The sequence below is a fragment of the Balaenoptera acutorostrata genome, chromosome 2 (genome assembly GCF_949987535.1).
Source record: "Balaenoptera acutorostrata chromosome 2, mBalAcu1.1, whole genome shotgun sequence".
Lineage (NCBI taxonomy): Eukaryota > Metazoa > Chordata > Mammalia > Artiodactyla > Balaenopteridae > Balaenoptera > Balaenoptera acutorostrata.
Window position 1 is genome coordinate 115611660 of NC_080065.1, and position 18253 is coordinate 115629912.

Genomic DNA, 18253 nt, shown 5'->3' on the forward strand with positions numbered 1-18253 from the left:
AAAAGAATGTGTGTTCTGCTGCTTTCAGATAGAATGCTCTATCAATATCAATCAAGTCCATCTGGTCTAATGTGTCATTAAAGTCCTGTGTTTCCTTGTTGATTTTCTGTCTGGATGATCTGCCCATTGATGAAAGTGGGGTATTAAAAGTCCCCCATTATTATTGTGTTACTATTGATTTCTCCTTTTATGGCTGTTAGCATTTGCCTTATATATTGATGTGCTCCTATGTTGGGTGCGTATATATTTACAATTGTTATATCTTTTTGGATTGATCCCTTGATTATTATGTAGTGTTCTTCTTTGTCTCTTGTAACAGTCTTTATTTTAATGTCCCTTATGTATGACATGAGTATTGCTACTCCAGCTTAGATTTCCATTTGCGTGGAATACCTTTTTCCATCTCCTCACTTTCAGTATGTTTTTGTTGCTAGATCTGAAGTGGGTTTCTCATAGACAGCATGAATATGGGTCTTATTTTTGTATCCATTCAGCCAGTCTATGTCTTTTGGTTGGAGCACTTAATCTATTTACATTTAATGTAATTACTGATATTTATGTTCTTATTGCCATTTTGTTAATTGTTTTGGATTTTTATAGGTCTTTTTTCTTCCCTTCCTCTTTAGTTCTTGTCTCTTGTGATTTGATGACTATCTTTAGTGTTGTGTTTGGATTCCTTTTTCTTTTTTTGTGTGTATATCTATTGTAGAATTTTGGTTTGTGGTTGCCGTGAGCATTTGATATAGTAGTCTATATATGTACAAGATTGTTTTATGTTGCTGGTCTCTTAATTTCCAATGCTTTTCCAATATTCTGCATTTGTACTCTCCTCACTATTGCTGGTTTTGATATCATATTTGTGTGCAGATGGTTCCCTACCTTTACTGTATGTTTACCTTTACTGGTCAGCTTTCCGATTCATAATTCTTGTTTCTAGTTGTGGCCCCTTGTTCTCTGCCTAGAGAAGTTCTTTTAGCTTTTGTTTTAAAGCTGGTTTGGTGGTGCTGAATTCTCTTAGCTTTTGCTTCTCTGTAAAGCTTTTGATTTCTCTGTTGAATCTGAGGACAAGCTTTGCTGGGTAGAGTATCCGTGGTTGTAGGTTTTTCCTTTCCAGCACTTTCTGTTATTGTATGTTCTTTATATCTCTAGCTCTTCATTACACATTTCTCGTATCTTCTCAGTCTGTGTCTCCATTCTTTTCCCGAGATCTTGGGTCACCTTTACTATCATTACTCTGAATACTTTTTTGGTTAGATTGCCTATCTTCACTTAACTTAGTTGTTCTTCTGGGGTTTTATCTTGTTCCTTCATGTGGAACATATTCCTCAGCCATCTCATTTTGTCTAACTTCCTGTGTTTGCAATTTCCATTCTGCAGGCTTCATAATTGTAGTTCCTCTTGCTTCTGGTGTCTGCCCCATGGTGGGTGAGGCTGGTCTGAGAGACTTGTGCAGGCTTCCTGGTGGGAGTGACTGGTGCCTTTGCACTGGTGGGTGGAGCTGGGTTTTGTCCCTCTGGTGGGTAGGGCCATGTTAAGGGATGTGTTTAGAGGCAATGTGGGCTCAGGAAGACTTAAACAGCTTATCTACTGAGAGTGGGGCTGTGTTTCCACCCTGTTGGTTGTTTGGCCTGAGGTATCTCAGCATTGGAGCCTACAGGTTGTTGGGTGGAGAGCCAGGTCTTCGTGGCAAAATGGCAGCCTCCAGGAGACCTCATGCTAATAAGTACTCCCTGGTACCTCCGCCGCCAGTGTCTATGTCCCCACAGTGAGCCACAGCACTCTCTGTTTCCCCAGGAGACCCTCCAAGACCAGCAGGTAGGTCTGACCCAGGCTTCTATGAAGTCTCTGCTTTCTCCCCTGAGTTCCAGTGTACACGAGACCTTGTGTGTGCCCTCCAAAATGGAGTTTCTGTTTTTCCCACTCCTGTGGAGTTCCTGTGTTCAAGCCCAGCTAGCCTTCGAAGCCAAATGCTCTGGGGGCTCCTCCTAATGCCAAACCCCCAGACTGGGGAGCTGGACGTGGGGCTAGGAACTCTCATTTGTGTGGGACAACCTCTGCTGTATAACTGTTTTCCACTTTGTGGGTCACCCACCTGCAGGGTATGGGAATTGATTGTATCATGAAAGCACCCTTCCTACCATCTTGTTGTGGCTTCTTCTCTGTCTTTGGGTGTAGAATATCTCTTTTGCTAGGTTCCAGTCCTTTTGTCGATGGTTGTTTAGCAGTTAGTTGTGATTTTGGTTTTTTCGTGAGAGGAGGTGAGTTCAAGGCCTTCTCCTCCACCATCTTATCTATAACCCCACTCAAAACACTTTGCATTTGTTGTCAGGCCACTAGCATTCATCTTTGGAGCCCACTCCTCGTCAATAGAAACTCTTTCTGGGCTTCTATTTCAATGTGACAGTGGGACTCCAGAGGGCTTTGGTCACCTCTTCTGAAAGTTAGCCAAAGAGAAGCTTGAGGGTGCCTGGCATCTCTTGAAGATGCAAAACCAGTGTGGAGGCTGTTCCCTCCACTGGGACATACCCCAAGATGAGTGGGGTAAAGCTCTGGGTGCTATGGAAGTCATGGTGGCCCTGGAGAACAACCTGAACCAGGCCTTTTGGGGTCTCTAAATAATTTATATTGGACTAACTTGCATCCCAAACTCTGTTATTGTATAAGGTCTGATATTTGTTGCATAATGAAAATGGAATGGTATTTAACTTTTTCAAATGGTCAAATATATGAATGTTTAAAAAAGAAATATAAGCCAGAAGATTATTACCTTTTATTTCAGGTTAATATAGATATCATCTCATTTCATTTCCTCAGAGTTAAGCAGGTTGATGGGTAGAAAAATGATGAGAACATTAAGTGGGTCATAGTTATTAAGACCTAGAAAAAGGAACAGCAAAATTAAATGCAGAAAACTGTAATAAAGTATTTCAAATAAAAAGGAAGTTTGAAGCATGAATGGAAATTAGCAAAGCATTTAAGGATCAAACATTCTGATATAATAAAAAGTATGTTGGACAATGGGGACAAACATACATTTAATCCCAGCTAGCCTAGTTATGAACTGTGTGACTTAGCAAATTGTTTAGCTTCATTGATCATTAATTTTTCCTCTGTAAAATGGGTATGATAATACCATTTCACAGGATATCTGATTCAATAGAGATGATATACCTAAATAACCTAATACAATGCCTGACCCATAGTAAATACTCAATTAAAATAGTTACTATTTTGCCACTTTTGATTCTAATATTAAAGAATAGGGAACGGGATGTACAAAGGAAGGAGGCATGAGCAAATATGTTTCTGTTCTTCTGAACTACACATGAAGACTTTCTGACTCTAGCTTGTATTTCTGCAACTAATTTCTTTTAGTCTTATGCCCATTTATGGAGTAAAGAACAGCATTGTGAATTTATTAGACTCACTATTGGCGTTCACAGCCAATTCCAGTGAATGGTGACCCCCAAGACTTTTTTTAAGAATGTAATGATCTGATACTTTGATGAGTTGGAGGAATCCTCCATATTATCAGTTTCTCTACAGAGAGTTTATATACAGTATGTTTATGACAAGAGAAAAGAGCCACAGGAAATAACTTTAAGTATAAAGAGTAAGAGTGGCATTTGCTCCTGTATAGCTTTCAACACATTTTCCGTACTGCGTAACTGTCTTTATTCCTGTGAATTTTTGAGCTTTCTTTCTGTACAGAACACTAAAAATTGTTCAATGACTTAAACTATACCTAAGTTTAGACTGACAAAAACCTGGCACCATCATTTTCATGTCTAATTATGTATAAGATAATCCTCGACTAAATAATTTTAGAAGGAAAAAACAAATTAATAGCACTTATATATAAAGATGTTAGTCTTTTCTAAAGGATTATAAGCAAAATACAGGCCTAAATCTATTTGAAGTTATTTAACAAATAATTAAACTTTAATCCTTTTAGTGTGTATTTTTTCAGCTCTCTGCTAAATTATATTGTTAAAATTGTTACAACATGTTTTAAAAACATGCATCTTTTTTATGGTAGAGTTTCTCTTAATGGCATTTCAGAATGACAGGGTAGCTTTGGAAAGAGACTATTTAAAATCATTTTATTATGGGGGGGCTCCTCTAAGAAATCAGCTTATACTAAATTTTATCTTGTTTATGGCTTTAAGTGTGTTTTATTTGAATAAGTTTAACAAATATTAAAGTTTACTTAACTCTACCAAAAAATTTTTTATGAATTGCTTTTGAAAAAATAATAGAGTAGCAGATAATGCTGTTAACAAGTGATTAGGATTTTCAGCGAACATGTGGACCTCATTTTTAATTTTTAACCTGAATGTCATATGTCATATTTTATAATAATTTTATATGACAGTCTTCCTAAATATACTTTATTATAGTACTAAATATTTCTGAAAAAAGAATTTTTAGTGCTGTATACAATCTCTAGTATTAATTGTGATCACATAAGCTGTTGTATACACGTATTTCAAACTTCTAACTTGTATTGCCCACCACTCTGATATAGATAAGTTAGATTCTCAGAATGCATTAACCACAAAGGGTTTTTATATATTTCTCAGCTGATAAAATCTTCCTTCCTTATCCTCACAGTAGTTGGTTTTAGAAATACAGCTTCTGAGACTAAAGTGAATGATAATCATAATTTGATTACTGATTCATATTTTTCTCTTTTTATTAAAAATGCAACACATTATAGAAATTTGAAAAGTCCAAGAATAAAGATAAAACATGAGCTTATAATCCCACTACCTAGGAATAATTACAGCTAACATGTTTAAGTATATTTCTCCAGTTTTATTTCTACATATTTCTTTAGCCAAAAACATACATATTTATAATATTTGGAGCATATTCTACATGTAAGTTTTGTCTCGCCCTACCAATACCATGACATTAATTTCATTCCTTACTTCCAATGCCATTTTTTTCTATTCAGAACTCTGAAAATAAAGAATCCCCTGCATCCATTATATATTTTTTTATGTTTCAAAGCTTTAAAAGCCTAACTGCTCTTCATCATTACCTTCCTTGTTGCTAGCCTGCCCTAGCAGTGTAACACAAGTATTTTCTTTTAAAAAAAAAGTTGTATGACGTATTTCATATATTAAAAAATAATAATAATACAAATAACACCTGCACGTTCACCCCTCCATGTACAGAACAGAACACTAACATGGAGTTGAAGTCCTCATTTTATATACTATTTTATAATACATATTTTCCCTTAAAATTCTATTCCAAACATTCCCTTGTCCTCAAGTACTTCTTTAGGAAATATTATAGAATAATTCTCTCCCCCACCACCAAAATAATGCATGAACATCTGTGGTAGAAGTTGTCTAAAGGTAACCAATGTTTAGTTGGTGTGTGTATAGCATGAACTTTGTTTCATGCTATACACAGTTTTCTCTATATTTTCAAAATTAATTAATTAATTAATTTTTGGCTGCATTGGGTCTTTGTTGCTGCACATGCACTTTCCCTGGTTGCAGCAAGTGGGGGCTACTCTTTGTTGTGGTGCGCAGGCTTCTCATTGCAGTGGCTTCTCTTGTTGCGGAGCACGGGCTCTAGGCACGCGGGCTTCAGTAGTTGTGGCACATGAGCTCAGTAGTTGTGGTGCATGGGCTTATTAGTTCCTCCGCAGCATGTGGGATCTTCCTGGACCAGGGCTCGAACCCTTGTCCCCTGCATTGGCAGGCAGATTCTTAACCACTGCGCCACCAGGCAAGTCCCAGTTTTCTCTGTTTGTTTGTTTGTTTGTTTGTTTTCTTTAACTTTACATTATGTCTTGCAAATCTTCATGTCATTTGTTGTGGAAGGGAGACTCATATACCCCAAAGAGGTCCACTGTTAATCCCCAGAACCTGTGAGTATGTTCTTTTACATGGTAAAAGGGGCTTTGCAGATGTGATAAAAGGATGTTGAGATGAGATTATCCTGAATCATCTGCATGGGTCTATGTAATCACAAGAAAATGCAAGCAAACAGATTTTACCTTAGAGCCTCTAGAAGGAATGCAGCCTTGATGACACCTTGATTTTAGCCCAGTAAGACCTATATGTGGCTTCAGACCTCTGGAACTATAAGATAATACATGTCTGTTGTTTTAAGCCACTAAATTTGACGCAATTTGTTACAGCAGCAATAGGAAGCCAACAAACTCATATTTGGTCTATATCATTTGGAGGCAGGAACAGACATACTGTTTTACTGCATAGAAGTATCATAATTTATGTGACTACTATGTATTTATGTAACTTTCTGAATTTTCATGTTTAGAGAAAAATGTATAAACATCTTTATCTATATATGGTTGTAAACAGGTACTAGTATTTATTTAGGATAATTACAGGGTACTTGCTCTTGTGTTTAGAAAGATAATCTTCTCCATTATTGTCAAATGCTCATAAAATGCAGTTGAACTGCATGTTTGCCCATAGGCTAGGGTAACATATTAAAAGAATGAACTGAAGGTAGTAATATCTAGGATTCGTGAGAATATTCTAGATAACATTCTCCAGCAAAACACGTAATAACCTGTGTTTTGTAATTTCAGTTTGCTGGATCAAGTCAGTTTATAAAAGAATTATTCGTCCTCAGATTTTCAAAACTTGAACTACTACCAAAGGACTAAATATGTCCTCTGTATGTGTAAATATGTACTCTGTATGGTTTTCAAAGATAAGACAAATTAAAGCATTGTTATTTCTAATGTATCACTTATTTATGGATAGAAAACTAAAGCTTCACTGTCTAAAAAGGACTTCTGCTCAAAACCTAATGAAAAAACGTTTTGGGAGGCAAAATTTGCTATAGTTTTGCTAAGCCACTTCATGTTTCATGGAAAAAAAGGTTTTTGTACACTTCCTAAACCCTTTAGCAGAAATGTTGACTTCAGTTTTTTGCCCCCTGATAAATAGGACTTAAAATAGGGCTTAATAGCTTGCTTCTGGTTTTTGTTTTTTGGGTTTTTTTGAAAAGCAGTAGGAATAAAAATCTGTGGTTGAAAATAGACAAAAAAAAAAAAAAAACCCTGTCAAAGGATTTACACATATATAACATATGGATAGATACTGACATAAATCTATCTTTACTCACCTGTGGGGCTAAGGTTTATGTGGAGGATCACTTTTCTCCATATCACTGCTTCCAGTGCCCTAATAGTGAAAATTAGCCCAATAAAGGGAATGTTTTATCTCTAAGTGACCTACCACCATTTATCAGGAAAGTCTAAATGAATGGTTTGAGTAGTTGAGGAAAAATCCCTTTTTAGTTAGTGTAAACATAGATTATCAGATCTTTAGCTTTGGAAGAAAGTTATCAAAAATAAGATAAAAATTTTAATCTCCATGGATTCCATGGTCTTATCCATATTTGACAAACTGAACTCATAAACAGCCTAGTTTCTAGCGAATGCTCATCTTAGGTCCTTATTAAATGTTGTATGTTATGTGAGCACATGAGTAGGAAGAGATTTTAGCTCAGCTATTAATTTTGATTTCAACTAAAATGAATAATGTTCGTATAAATCCAAACCTATCTGCAGGAATATATTTTTTAAATTGTTCTGTGTGATGCAATGAAGTAAATAGTTTAAAGCTGACCTAGTGCTGTGGGCTAATAGTAACAAAAACCCAAAACACTTTATCCCAACGGTCAATTCCATGATTTCTTAGTGTAATTTTCACATTTCTATGTGAAATTACAGAGAAGGTACGAGTCTGTGTGTCATGTAAATACTCTTTAATTTAGAATTTAATTTTATTAATGATAGTTTTGCCTTTCAGTATATACTGAAATGCTTTCAGTACAATACTTCTGAAAGTTAGTTTCAAAATAATGCCATTGGCAAGTAAGATAGAAAATTTAATAAAATATAGACATGGCAGAAATACGTTAATTTAATACAAATAATAGAATAATTTTTGAATGAATCATTTATAGGTATATCCCAAGGCACTATAAAGTTCTACAATGAGACTTATTCTCAGATGAATCTTCATTCTTGGAAATTAAAGGCTACATTTCATTTTTTTCAGTATAAATCAGAAGTTAAGCAGAATTTATTGGCCTTCCCAGTTGCCAAAGTCTAACAGTATCATTTCCATAAACTCACATAATGAAACTCTGTGATGCAGACTTCAGGCACACTGAGCCAAAAGTGAGCCAAAAATGAGAGAATTTGAATCAACATGATCACAGGTCTAGGCAGCAAGCAAATCTCTATCACCCTTACCCCTCAAAATCTTTGAATGTATGAAATTAAGATTATATTATTTTGGTCCTCTGGAAAGAAATGTACAGTTGAAGAACTGAAGATTAAGAATTACAGTCTGATCTGAAGTTTTTAAATGCTGGTGACAATTTGTTCTTCAGTTGTACTGAAAGGTATTTCCAGTGCTTTTGGATAAAAGACCTTGAATTTTTGAAAAAATGTGCTTTATTCATTTGTTTGCTGAGTGAACAGAAATTGGCTGTGTGATGGACTCTAAGTGCCCTTGACAATAAGCAGTGCATTTCTCATAGTTTTATCATGTTGTTTAGTTACAGATGAAGTCCCTTGTTTCACATTACGTAAATCAAAGTCATCTTGCAGCCTCATGCATTGATATGATGTATCGTACATTTATAAAAAGCACAAAAAAATCCCTTTCCCTCTACATCTGAATATACTTTACACTCAGTGATTCTTGGCCCTAAGGTGAAGATTTGATTTTATGTGGTTCTTTAATTTTCTGCATTACCATATTATTCAATACCATCTGTTTTGGGTGTTTCTCTCTCGATTTGTTTGCTGGCAAAGGCAATTGCAAAATAGAACTATCCATTATTTAATACAATTCCCCAGGCTTCTTCCTCACTGATCCTGGGCCCCTTACATTTTACAGAGGTGATTGTGTGTCATTCTCTTCTTTGCCTTCAGAGTAGAAGCCTTTTTTATTTATCTTTATATTCTTCTTATCCAGTGCTTGGCATGCAAGAAGCCCATAATGAATCCTATTGTATAGTTTGTGCACTACACAACAGTAGAGGGAGCCATTTACGTTGTTGTGTATGTAAATGTACCATTAGAATTAAGCAGTGTACAACCTATACAACTAGGCTTGGTGTCCTTGTAATAAATTTGATTTCTAGATCATCTGATGCAGAGAAAGACTAAATATAGCTGGTCTTTTACTTGTTTCAAAAATGTCAGCAGACCTTTTCCATTCCTCTTCATCTATAATTATATTCAGACTCTGAATATGTTGCATGACCAGGAGGTATATTTTCCATTATCATTTGGTATTGGTTTTGAGCCACAGAGACCAACACTGAGCACAAGAAGAGGTTCTTTCTGGATTTTTTTGATAAGTGGAGAAGATTCTGTGTAGTACTCAGAATCAAAGGAAGAACTAAAGAACCAAGCAACAAGAGAAACAAGAAAAACAGTGAAGAAGGAGACATTAGAAATCTCTGCCCCTGTGTTTGTATGATCCAGGGCCATTCACATTCTCTTACTATACTGTCTACTTTAGATCCTCTGAAAATGTGTGTTTGCATTGAAGGGGGTGTTATATGTGCAATTTCTGTGATTAGAAGTCAGTGACCAGAAAATATGACATATTTGAAGGAGGTTTCCCAGTGGAAAGATACTGGGGGTTGGCAATAGTTAGGGTAATCTACTGCAGTGGCTGTCAAAGAATCACTCAGCTTTTTAAAAAAAACCTTTGATTATAATCCTGGGAACAAGATTAATTAAGAGCAGTCTGTTTTGCCCAGATTCTTAAGGTTTTCAGTTTTGTACCTTGAATATTGAAGGCAATGCCATCCACTAGTTTCACTTAGAAGTTTAGGATAGGGTAGCTTGAGTGGTTACATATATGGGATAAAATTTGAGTGCATCTTCCCTCCTTTTTTTGAGTTGTTCTTCTAATTTTTGCATGTATTTTCAGAAAGATACTTTTTTACCAAAAAGGCATAAATTTTAAGACCTTTCAGTGCTGATGGGCAATCTGATTATTTTTTTCTATTAAACTTTTTTTCTTTCATTCAGTTGGGACAGTAGATTTTTTAAGGCATATGCAAGCAACGTTGATAGGATTATATACCTTCTGTATATAAAAGAAAAGATTTTGTATAGAGTGAAGATTAATGTATCAAGTGATAATAGCCCCAGTTTTCAATTATCCAAGATGGATTAACTAGTTTATAGATTTACCAGAATAAAAAATAACAGCATATTTGAGAAAAACATTAAAATTTTTACAAATTAGTGGAAACATGTACTGTTTATCTTGTTTAGAAATACACAGTAATCTGTAGACAGCAGAATGTAACACTACATTGTATATATTGCATTTTGGGCGATGACTCACTTCCTTGCAGTCAGATGAGAGGTCTCTGCAGTAGGCTTTCTCTAGAACAAAGATATCTCTGACATGTATTATTAAAGGAGAGGCAGGAGAAAGCATGGCCACTACAACAAACCAAATCCAAATATTTACAGGTGGAGTTAAGTGAGGAAAGGAGGGGAGAAGGGATAATGTACAAAAGGGCCTGAGTCTCTGTCTTTCTTGAGTCCTAGTGAAATACTGGAGAAGCGTTCTTAGCTAAGAGACCTAAAGGAATAATAAATCTTCAAGTAATTATTTATGAAGCAATTCATGTGATAAACTCTCATACTTGTATTGTTTTGTTATTTTTAACTGCAGAATGGTAAATGTATTCCTAACTGTTGGGTGTGATTTAAATGAATTAAGTTTATAATAAATTCATTTCATCCCTTGTCTTAAAAACATATTATTTAAGGTTATTTTTATCGTCTTTATCTGGACTTTACCATTCTTCTCTTTACTCTAGTAATCAGGAGTTGATTTCTATATCTGTTTCATAGAAATCATCTTTGTCAGAAATTTGCCTGAAGAAATAGTAAAAAATTATAGTAATTAATTATTGATGTTAAATTACTTCACTCCCTAGTTCATTCATACCCTTGGCTAACCACACATTTTTTTCCATCTCCAACCTTATGGAAAAAATATGACAATATTGTGCTAATCACTAATTTTTACAATAATTTATAACTAATGTAATCCCTATTTGTAGAAGGATAGCTTTGAAAAAGTACTTTATCAATTGAGGTCAATGTGAACATCTTACTGAGGGAGTTCAGTCTCTTAAAGAGTTTGGTAAAAGTAGCTGCATCATATAAAATGTAATAATAGAATAAGGCCTATGTATATTAAGATCTAATAGTAACAAATATGTTTCAGTATGCTTAATTACTATATGGTAGGTCACAGTTTGTGTTCTCTTCTTTTAATTATGTGATAATCTAGCTGACTAGATAATCAGAAAATGTTCCCATCATTGACATCTAGGAATTGTAGAAAAAATATAATAAAAGTCCTTTTACATGCATAGATGAGCCAAAAACAAGAGGGCTCTGGCAAAAAAAAAAAAAAAAATGCAGTAAGCTTCTGAGGTAATGTGATAGTTGTCCTGGTAGGAGTCTGTTGGACTTAAAAATCTGGGTTCCTGGGTTTATCTCCCACATGAAGAAAAAACTTTGTGGCTTTGCAAAGTGGGAACTGAAATGATTGTATACAGCCAGAACCCCTGGGTACCTACACCCTTAATAAAAGTTGGATCTGGTATAAAAGCTTTGCAAGCAAGCACAGGTTGTCAACAGGAAGCATTCTTTCTATCTCAGCCATGAACCCACGTTAGGAGAAAATGGCTCTTTTCGGTATTCATTACCATGAATATGATCCAACATTGAAGCAATTAGTGAAAGCATATGCAAAACTGCTGTGAAAGGGCCCTCTTTCAACTTTGACCTCACAAGGCAACCACAAATAAAGTACAACTAAATGAGTTCACAATAGGATTCCAAAACACAAAGTGACAACATATCCCACTGTAAGAGCCAAGAAGCGTGAAAAAGAATATTTTAAAAGACTGACAGAGATTATTAAAAAAACATGTTCACATGATTAAAAACACACAAATTTCAAAATGTGAGAGAAAGGTGTTTTGGAAAAAGGTGATTTGAAAATTGAGGAAAATAAAACATATAAAAAATGTACTTAAATATCTCAATTTCAGAGTTGAAGATCAGAGTAGATGCAGCTGAAGAGAGCACTAATGGATTGGATGATAGATCTGAAGGATTCTCCCAGAAGGCTGCCTAAAGTGGTTAAGAGATGGAAATACAAAAGAGTGCTTGAGAGTTATTGACATCAGAATGAGAAGAGCAAACATGTACCTAAAGGAGTTCTAGGAGAAGAGAGTAGAGAGAATGTGAGATGAATTAGATAAATAGATAATGGTTAGAATGTTTGTATGTTTGTGGATCTTCAAATTGAAAGACATACCAAGTACCAAAGAAGATAAATAAAAAACTCAGGACCTAGACACATCTTAGCGGGACTGCAGAACTACAAAGACAAAAAGAAATCTTAACATTAATCAGAAACAATGTTACATGTCAATTACATCCAATAAAAAATCAGAAACCAAATCAATGAAAGAAGAGCAAGGTGATTGCAGACTTCTATTTTTATAAATGCTAGAATAAAATGAAATAATATCTTCAATGTGCTGAGGGCTGATAAAGTCAACCTACAATTCTACAGTCAGCTACTGTTCCATTACGAATGAATGCAAACTAATGAGAATTAAGGAAAGTGTCTGGGACAGTTTAGTATTCATAGGTCCTCACTGAAGGAGATACTGAAGGATGTACTTAAAGAATAACAATCTCTCTAGAAAGTAATGATACAGAGATTACTGAGAAAAGAAATTGCCAAATATATAGGCAAATCTAAATGAGCACTAATGGTTTAGAAAAAACTGTCTAACTTGAGATTTTAAAAATTGAGATGGAATTACAGGAATGCCTTGGAGATATTGTAGGTTTGGTTCCAGACCACTGCAATAAAGCTAGTCACATGAATTTTTTGGCTTCCCAGTGCACGTAAGAGTTATGTTTACAATATACTATAGTCTATTAAATGTGCAAGAGCATTATGTCTAAAAAATTTTACATACCTTAATTTAAAAATACTTTATTGCTAAAAATGCTAACCATCCTCTGGGCCTTCACTGAGTCATAGTAGTAACATCAAAGATCATTTATCACAGATGACCATAACAAATATAATGATAGTAAAAAAGCTTGAAGTATTGTGAGAATTACCAGAATGTGACACAGAGACATGAATTGAGTAAATGCTGTTGGAAGAAATGGCGCCGACAGACTTGCACAATGCAGAGTTGCCACAAACCTTCAATCTGCAAAAAATGTAGTATCTGCCAAGCACAATAAAACAAAGCACAGTAAAATGAGGTATGCCTCTATAGTGTCAGATAAAAATAACATGAAAGATTGAAGGAAGAGATTGGATTAAAAGTGTTTGATATCCTTGCCTTTTTCAAGAAGAGACCAGAGATACTTTTTAACTTGGAAGCATCTCAAGTGAATATAGTACACAGAATTATGTCCATGTTCTAATCTACAAAACCTGTGACTGTTATACAGCAAAAGGGACCTTGCAGGTGTGATTTTGTTAAGGATTATTGAGATTGGGAGATTATCTGGAATTATCTAGGGGATCCTAATGTAATCACAGGGTGTTGGGAAAGAAGGAGGCAAGAAAGTCGGAGAAAGAGTGTGGTGATGAAAGTAAAGGTCAAAGTGATGCAGTTGTCAGCTTTGAAGATGGAAGGGGACTATGAGTCAAGAAATCCAGGCAGCCTCTACAAGCTGGAAAAGGCAAGGAAACAGATACTGACCCAGAACTTCCAGAAGGAACAGAATCATGCTGACACCTTGGTTTTAGCCCAGCAAGTTCCATTTCAGACTCCTGATTTGGAGACTGTAAGATGTGTTAAACTGCTAAATTTGTCGAAGTTGTTATAACAGCAATAGAAAACTAGTACAGTGTACTTTAAAATGTAGGAGTAACTGTAGATCAAACACGATCTAATGTTATTTTTCAAAACAGTAGCAGAAAAATGTGGAAAATAAAACTGCATAGGAACAAAGACAAAAACAGAAGAAAAGGACAAAGGTATAACTTGGTAAATAGCAATCACAAAAAATAGAAAAATCCAAATATGTTAATTATAAAATATTAAATTCACTTATAGAGATAATATATAATGAGGTTTTACAATTTTAGTCATGTGCTATTTATAAGAGAATTAGAGGAAATGAAGGTGAAAGTAAAACAAAGGAAAATATATGCCAAGCAAATATTAATGTTTTACTAATATATTAATATTTGTTAATGTCAGATACAATAGACTTTAACACAGAAAACATTAAAAGGGATGAGTAGGGTTTTACACAGTAATATAAACAATAATTCAAAATAAATAATAAAAATTTAGAGAGAGCTTCAACATAAACAGCAAAAATTAGTAGGATCACAGGGAAACATCATCAAATTTATAACAATGGAATTTTAACAGCTCTTCCTTAGTAGCAGATGCAAAAATAAATTCAAAATTTCTCATTCTATTGAGCAACTGTATATCAGAGCTTGTTATAGCTAGATCTAATGAACATGTATAGCTTTGCTCCAAACTATTAGAGAATATACATTTTAAACATGCACAGAATATTTATAAAACTATGCATAGAGTCATGGATTCTGCTGGATGAGCCAAGCAAGATATGAATTGAAAACTAACCATTGTAATTACCAATGTAGATGTCACTGGGGACATTGAAAGGAGTGTTACACTTAATTTTTAAAGTTATTTTTCGGGGCTTCCCTGGTGGCGCAGTGGTTAAGAATCCGCCTGCCAATGCAGGGGACACGGGTTCGAGCCCTGGTCTGGGAAGATCCCACATGCCGCGGAGCAACTAAGCCCGTGTGCCACAATTGCTGAGCCTGCGCTCTAGAGCCCACGAGCCACAACTACTGAGCCTGAGAGCCACAACTACTAAAGCCCGTGCGCCTAGAGCCCGTGCTCCACAACAAGAGAAGCCACCGCAATGAGAAGACCACACGCCGCAACTAGAGAAAGCCCGTGCGCAGCAACGAAGACCCAATGTAGCCATAAATAAATAAATAAATAAAATAAAATTTTAAAAATTAAAGTTATTTTTCATTTCGGAATGGCATTCAGATGGCTATAATAGAGGAATAAAAATAGTTTTTTCCTTTCTCCTTCACACACAAATTGTTGTATTGTTTGTAATAGTAAAAATTCTATAGAACCTAAATGCTCATGACTAGGAAATTGCTTAAATTATGGCACAGGAATAGAAACAACAGCAACAACAAAAAAACAGCAAAAACATCAACTGACTTGAGAGCTTTCTATGTGCCTGGCATTGTTTTAAATGCCTTGTATGTGTTAACTCATTCAAACCACACAGAAAACCTATGTTTTAAATGTTTTATACATGTTAACTCATCTAAGCTGTACAATAAATCTATGTGGTAAATAGATATCATTATTACCTCTATTTTTTAGGTGAAGTGACTGAGGCACAAGAAGGTTAAGTAAATTCCCTAAGGTCACAAAGCTAGTAAAAGGTAGATAAAAAGTTCTGCTTTCATATAGTTTCCCTTTAAAGCTCATAACTAGTTAGGGAATGCTCTCCAAGATATGGTAGTTAAATAAAGAGAAAATTATAGAAGTTTCTTCACGGTAATATCCCACCTATGTAAAAATACTAATTTCCTCATGCCTTTATTAAAATTATCAGTCTGTTGCCAATCTTAAGATATAAAATGTTATGTTGTTTTAAATTGTATTTCTTACATTTAAATCTTCAATCTGGAAATTATTTTTATGTCATGTGAAGTAGGGATCTTAACAGTATTTTTCAAACAGAAAACCATGTCCCTACACCAGATATTTTTCTTGTAATAAAAAAATGAAATACTATAAAATTCAAAACAAGATGGAATTTTTATGAAATATTGTATATGAAATAGGACACAATGTTTCAGGATTGTATCAGGTAAAAATTATCATAACAATTTAATTCTCATATTTTCTTAAAAATTGAATTAAAAATTAGTTAATCTTATTTTCAGTTTTATTAAATTCTTGGAGATAAAGAGTACGGGTCAATTATTCATTATAACTATTAAAAATGAGTCACATACTCTGTGGAAGAAACAATATTTTCTATTTTTCTTTCTAGGAAAGATTTCTGTGTACACAAAGATGAACCATGTGATACTGTTGGTAAGTGTACATAAAAATTTTTACAGTTTGGAGGAGACCTGGGGAACTTGAACACCATTTGTTTAAATATAGAAAATTATTTGAAAGTGCTAGTTTGAATGAAACACTTTTAGAATGTCAGTGATATATATTTTCAACCTATATGTTTGTCACCACTTCAGTTATTAATGAAACAGCCTGAAGACGTGTATGTACTATATATATAGTACATGTATGTACTATATATTTCCCCCAGAAATATACCCATGGATTCAATAAAATTACATTATTATTCATAAACTGAGGCACAATATGTTAATGTCAGTAGGATTGACCTTTTTCAGGCTAATGGATTTGTTTTTGAGTTATACATTTGAAGTTCTTTGCAGACTGTGAAAGAAAGTCCATCTAATTTGCCCGACAAATGAGGATTTTCTGTACATGAAGTAGCAAATTTTCTATATTTTGTCCTGGATATCTAAAATCCCTAAAATGCAACCATGTAGCCAGTAGAATCCATGAACCACTGTTCTTAATTTTGAGAAAATGCCACATTAATGCTAATATAAATGCACGTATATAAATTTACCTATCTAAAAAGATAGATAGCTAAAACTGTAGATAGATAAAATTATATAACTGTTTATATATATGTTTAGTCTTAAGACACTATATATATGTATAGTGTCTTTTGTTTTTTTATTTTTGGGCCGCGCTGCGCGGCATGTGGGATCTTAGTTCCCCAACCAGGGATTGAACCCGTGCCCCCTGCACTGGAAGCATGGAGTCTTAACCACTGGACCACCAGGGAAGTCCCTGTATAGTTTTAATAAGGTATTAGTATTGGGTTATTGGTAAGGTGCAGTTAAGAGTCATGATCTGGTTTTGATGTGTCATGTGGGGTTCATTACTATAGTGTAGTGAGTATTTTAACTTAACCATCGTTGAGGTGTCATTTATTCCTTGTGAGGCGAACAATAAAAAAGTGGCAAAAACAGAATAAATTAAGTACCATTGGTGCTTAAAAAAGTAATTCTAACTAGTTCTGTTAACTTACGTTCTCACCAGCCTCCTCAGATGACTAAATCTGAGATAATAAGTGGAAAATAGTTATAATAGTATGAAGCAGATGATGATGGAATCAAAGGAATGTTTGATTTAGAAGGGACTGTAAGAATGAAATGAGCTGGACACCTAAGGAAAAGCTGAATTGATTTAGGGATGATCTTCCTAATGTTAACTAACTTGCTTCCTGCAGTTTTGTTGTCTTCTTGCCTGAATCTTCAGAAATTAAATCTTGATATATAGCTTTAATCAACCTAACCATGGAAGCATTTGATTACCAATAAAGCTTGTCTCAAAATAATTACCTTTTCCTCTACTTAAACAACTATGTTGCCCCTAAAGCCTTCTCTTAATATAGACAGATCAACTTCTTGCCTTAGTAGGGCATCTGAGAGAAATCAGCAACTCGGGCAGTATCTTCCATAACTATGGACTCTCACCACCTCTTTACAGCATGGACTCGTGGACTAAGAAAGCAGTTACTAATGTGAGGCGAACCAATTTCTTTTTGACTGTGACTATGTTTTATATCTTGCTAAATCTGCTAATTGGAAATAGCATGCATATTCATGCTGTGAAACATTTTCTGGGTTGAAGCATATTTGAATAATGAGGTAGCTTGGTATATTTGGAATTATTAGTATAATTAGAATATGTATGGTTCGGTAGCAAAGTGATGTAATCTGTCCCCAGCTCTGTTCATCTTGTCCATTAAGAGCTTGATAAAAACTAGTTTTTATATTATAAAAAATATTATAGGGGCTTCCCTGGTGGCGCAGTGGTTGAGAATCTGCCTGCTAATGCAGGGGACACGGGTTCGAGCCCTGGTCTGGGAAGATCCCACATGCCACGGAGCAGCTGGGCCCGTGAGCCACAGCTACTGAGCCTGCGCGTCTGGAGCCTGTGCCCCGCAACGGGAGGGGCCGCGATAGTGAAAGGCCCGCGCACCGCGATGAAGAGCGGCCCCCACTTGCCATAACCAGAGAAA

The 18253-nt window shown here is 35.0% G+C and overlaps 1 protein-coding gene across 1 annotated transcript in view; it reads left to right on the forward strand.

The window, feature by feature from the left end:
• ADAMTS19 (ADAM metallopeptidase with thrombospondin type 1 motif 19) overlaps positions 1-18253 on the forward strand; it is a 298785-nt gene that overhangs the window by 85052 nt on the left and 195480 nt on the right. Inside the window, exon 7 of the mRNA XM_057540882.1 lies at positions 16178-16221. Within this exon, the coding sequence (XP_057396865.1) occupies positions 16178-16221 (44 nt within the window). The remainder of the gene's footprint in view (positions 1-16177; positions 16222-18253) is intronic.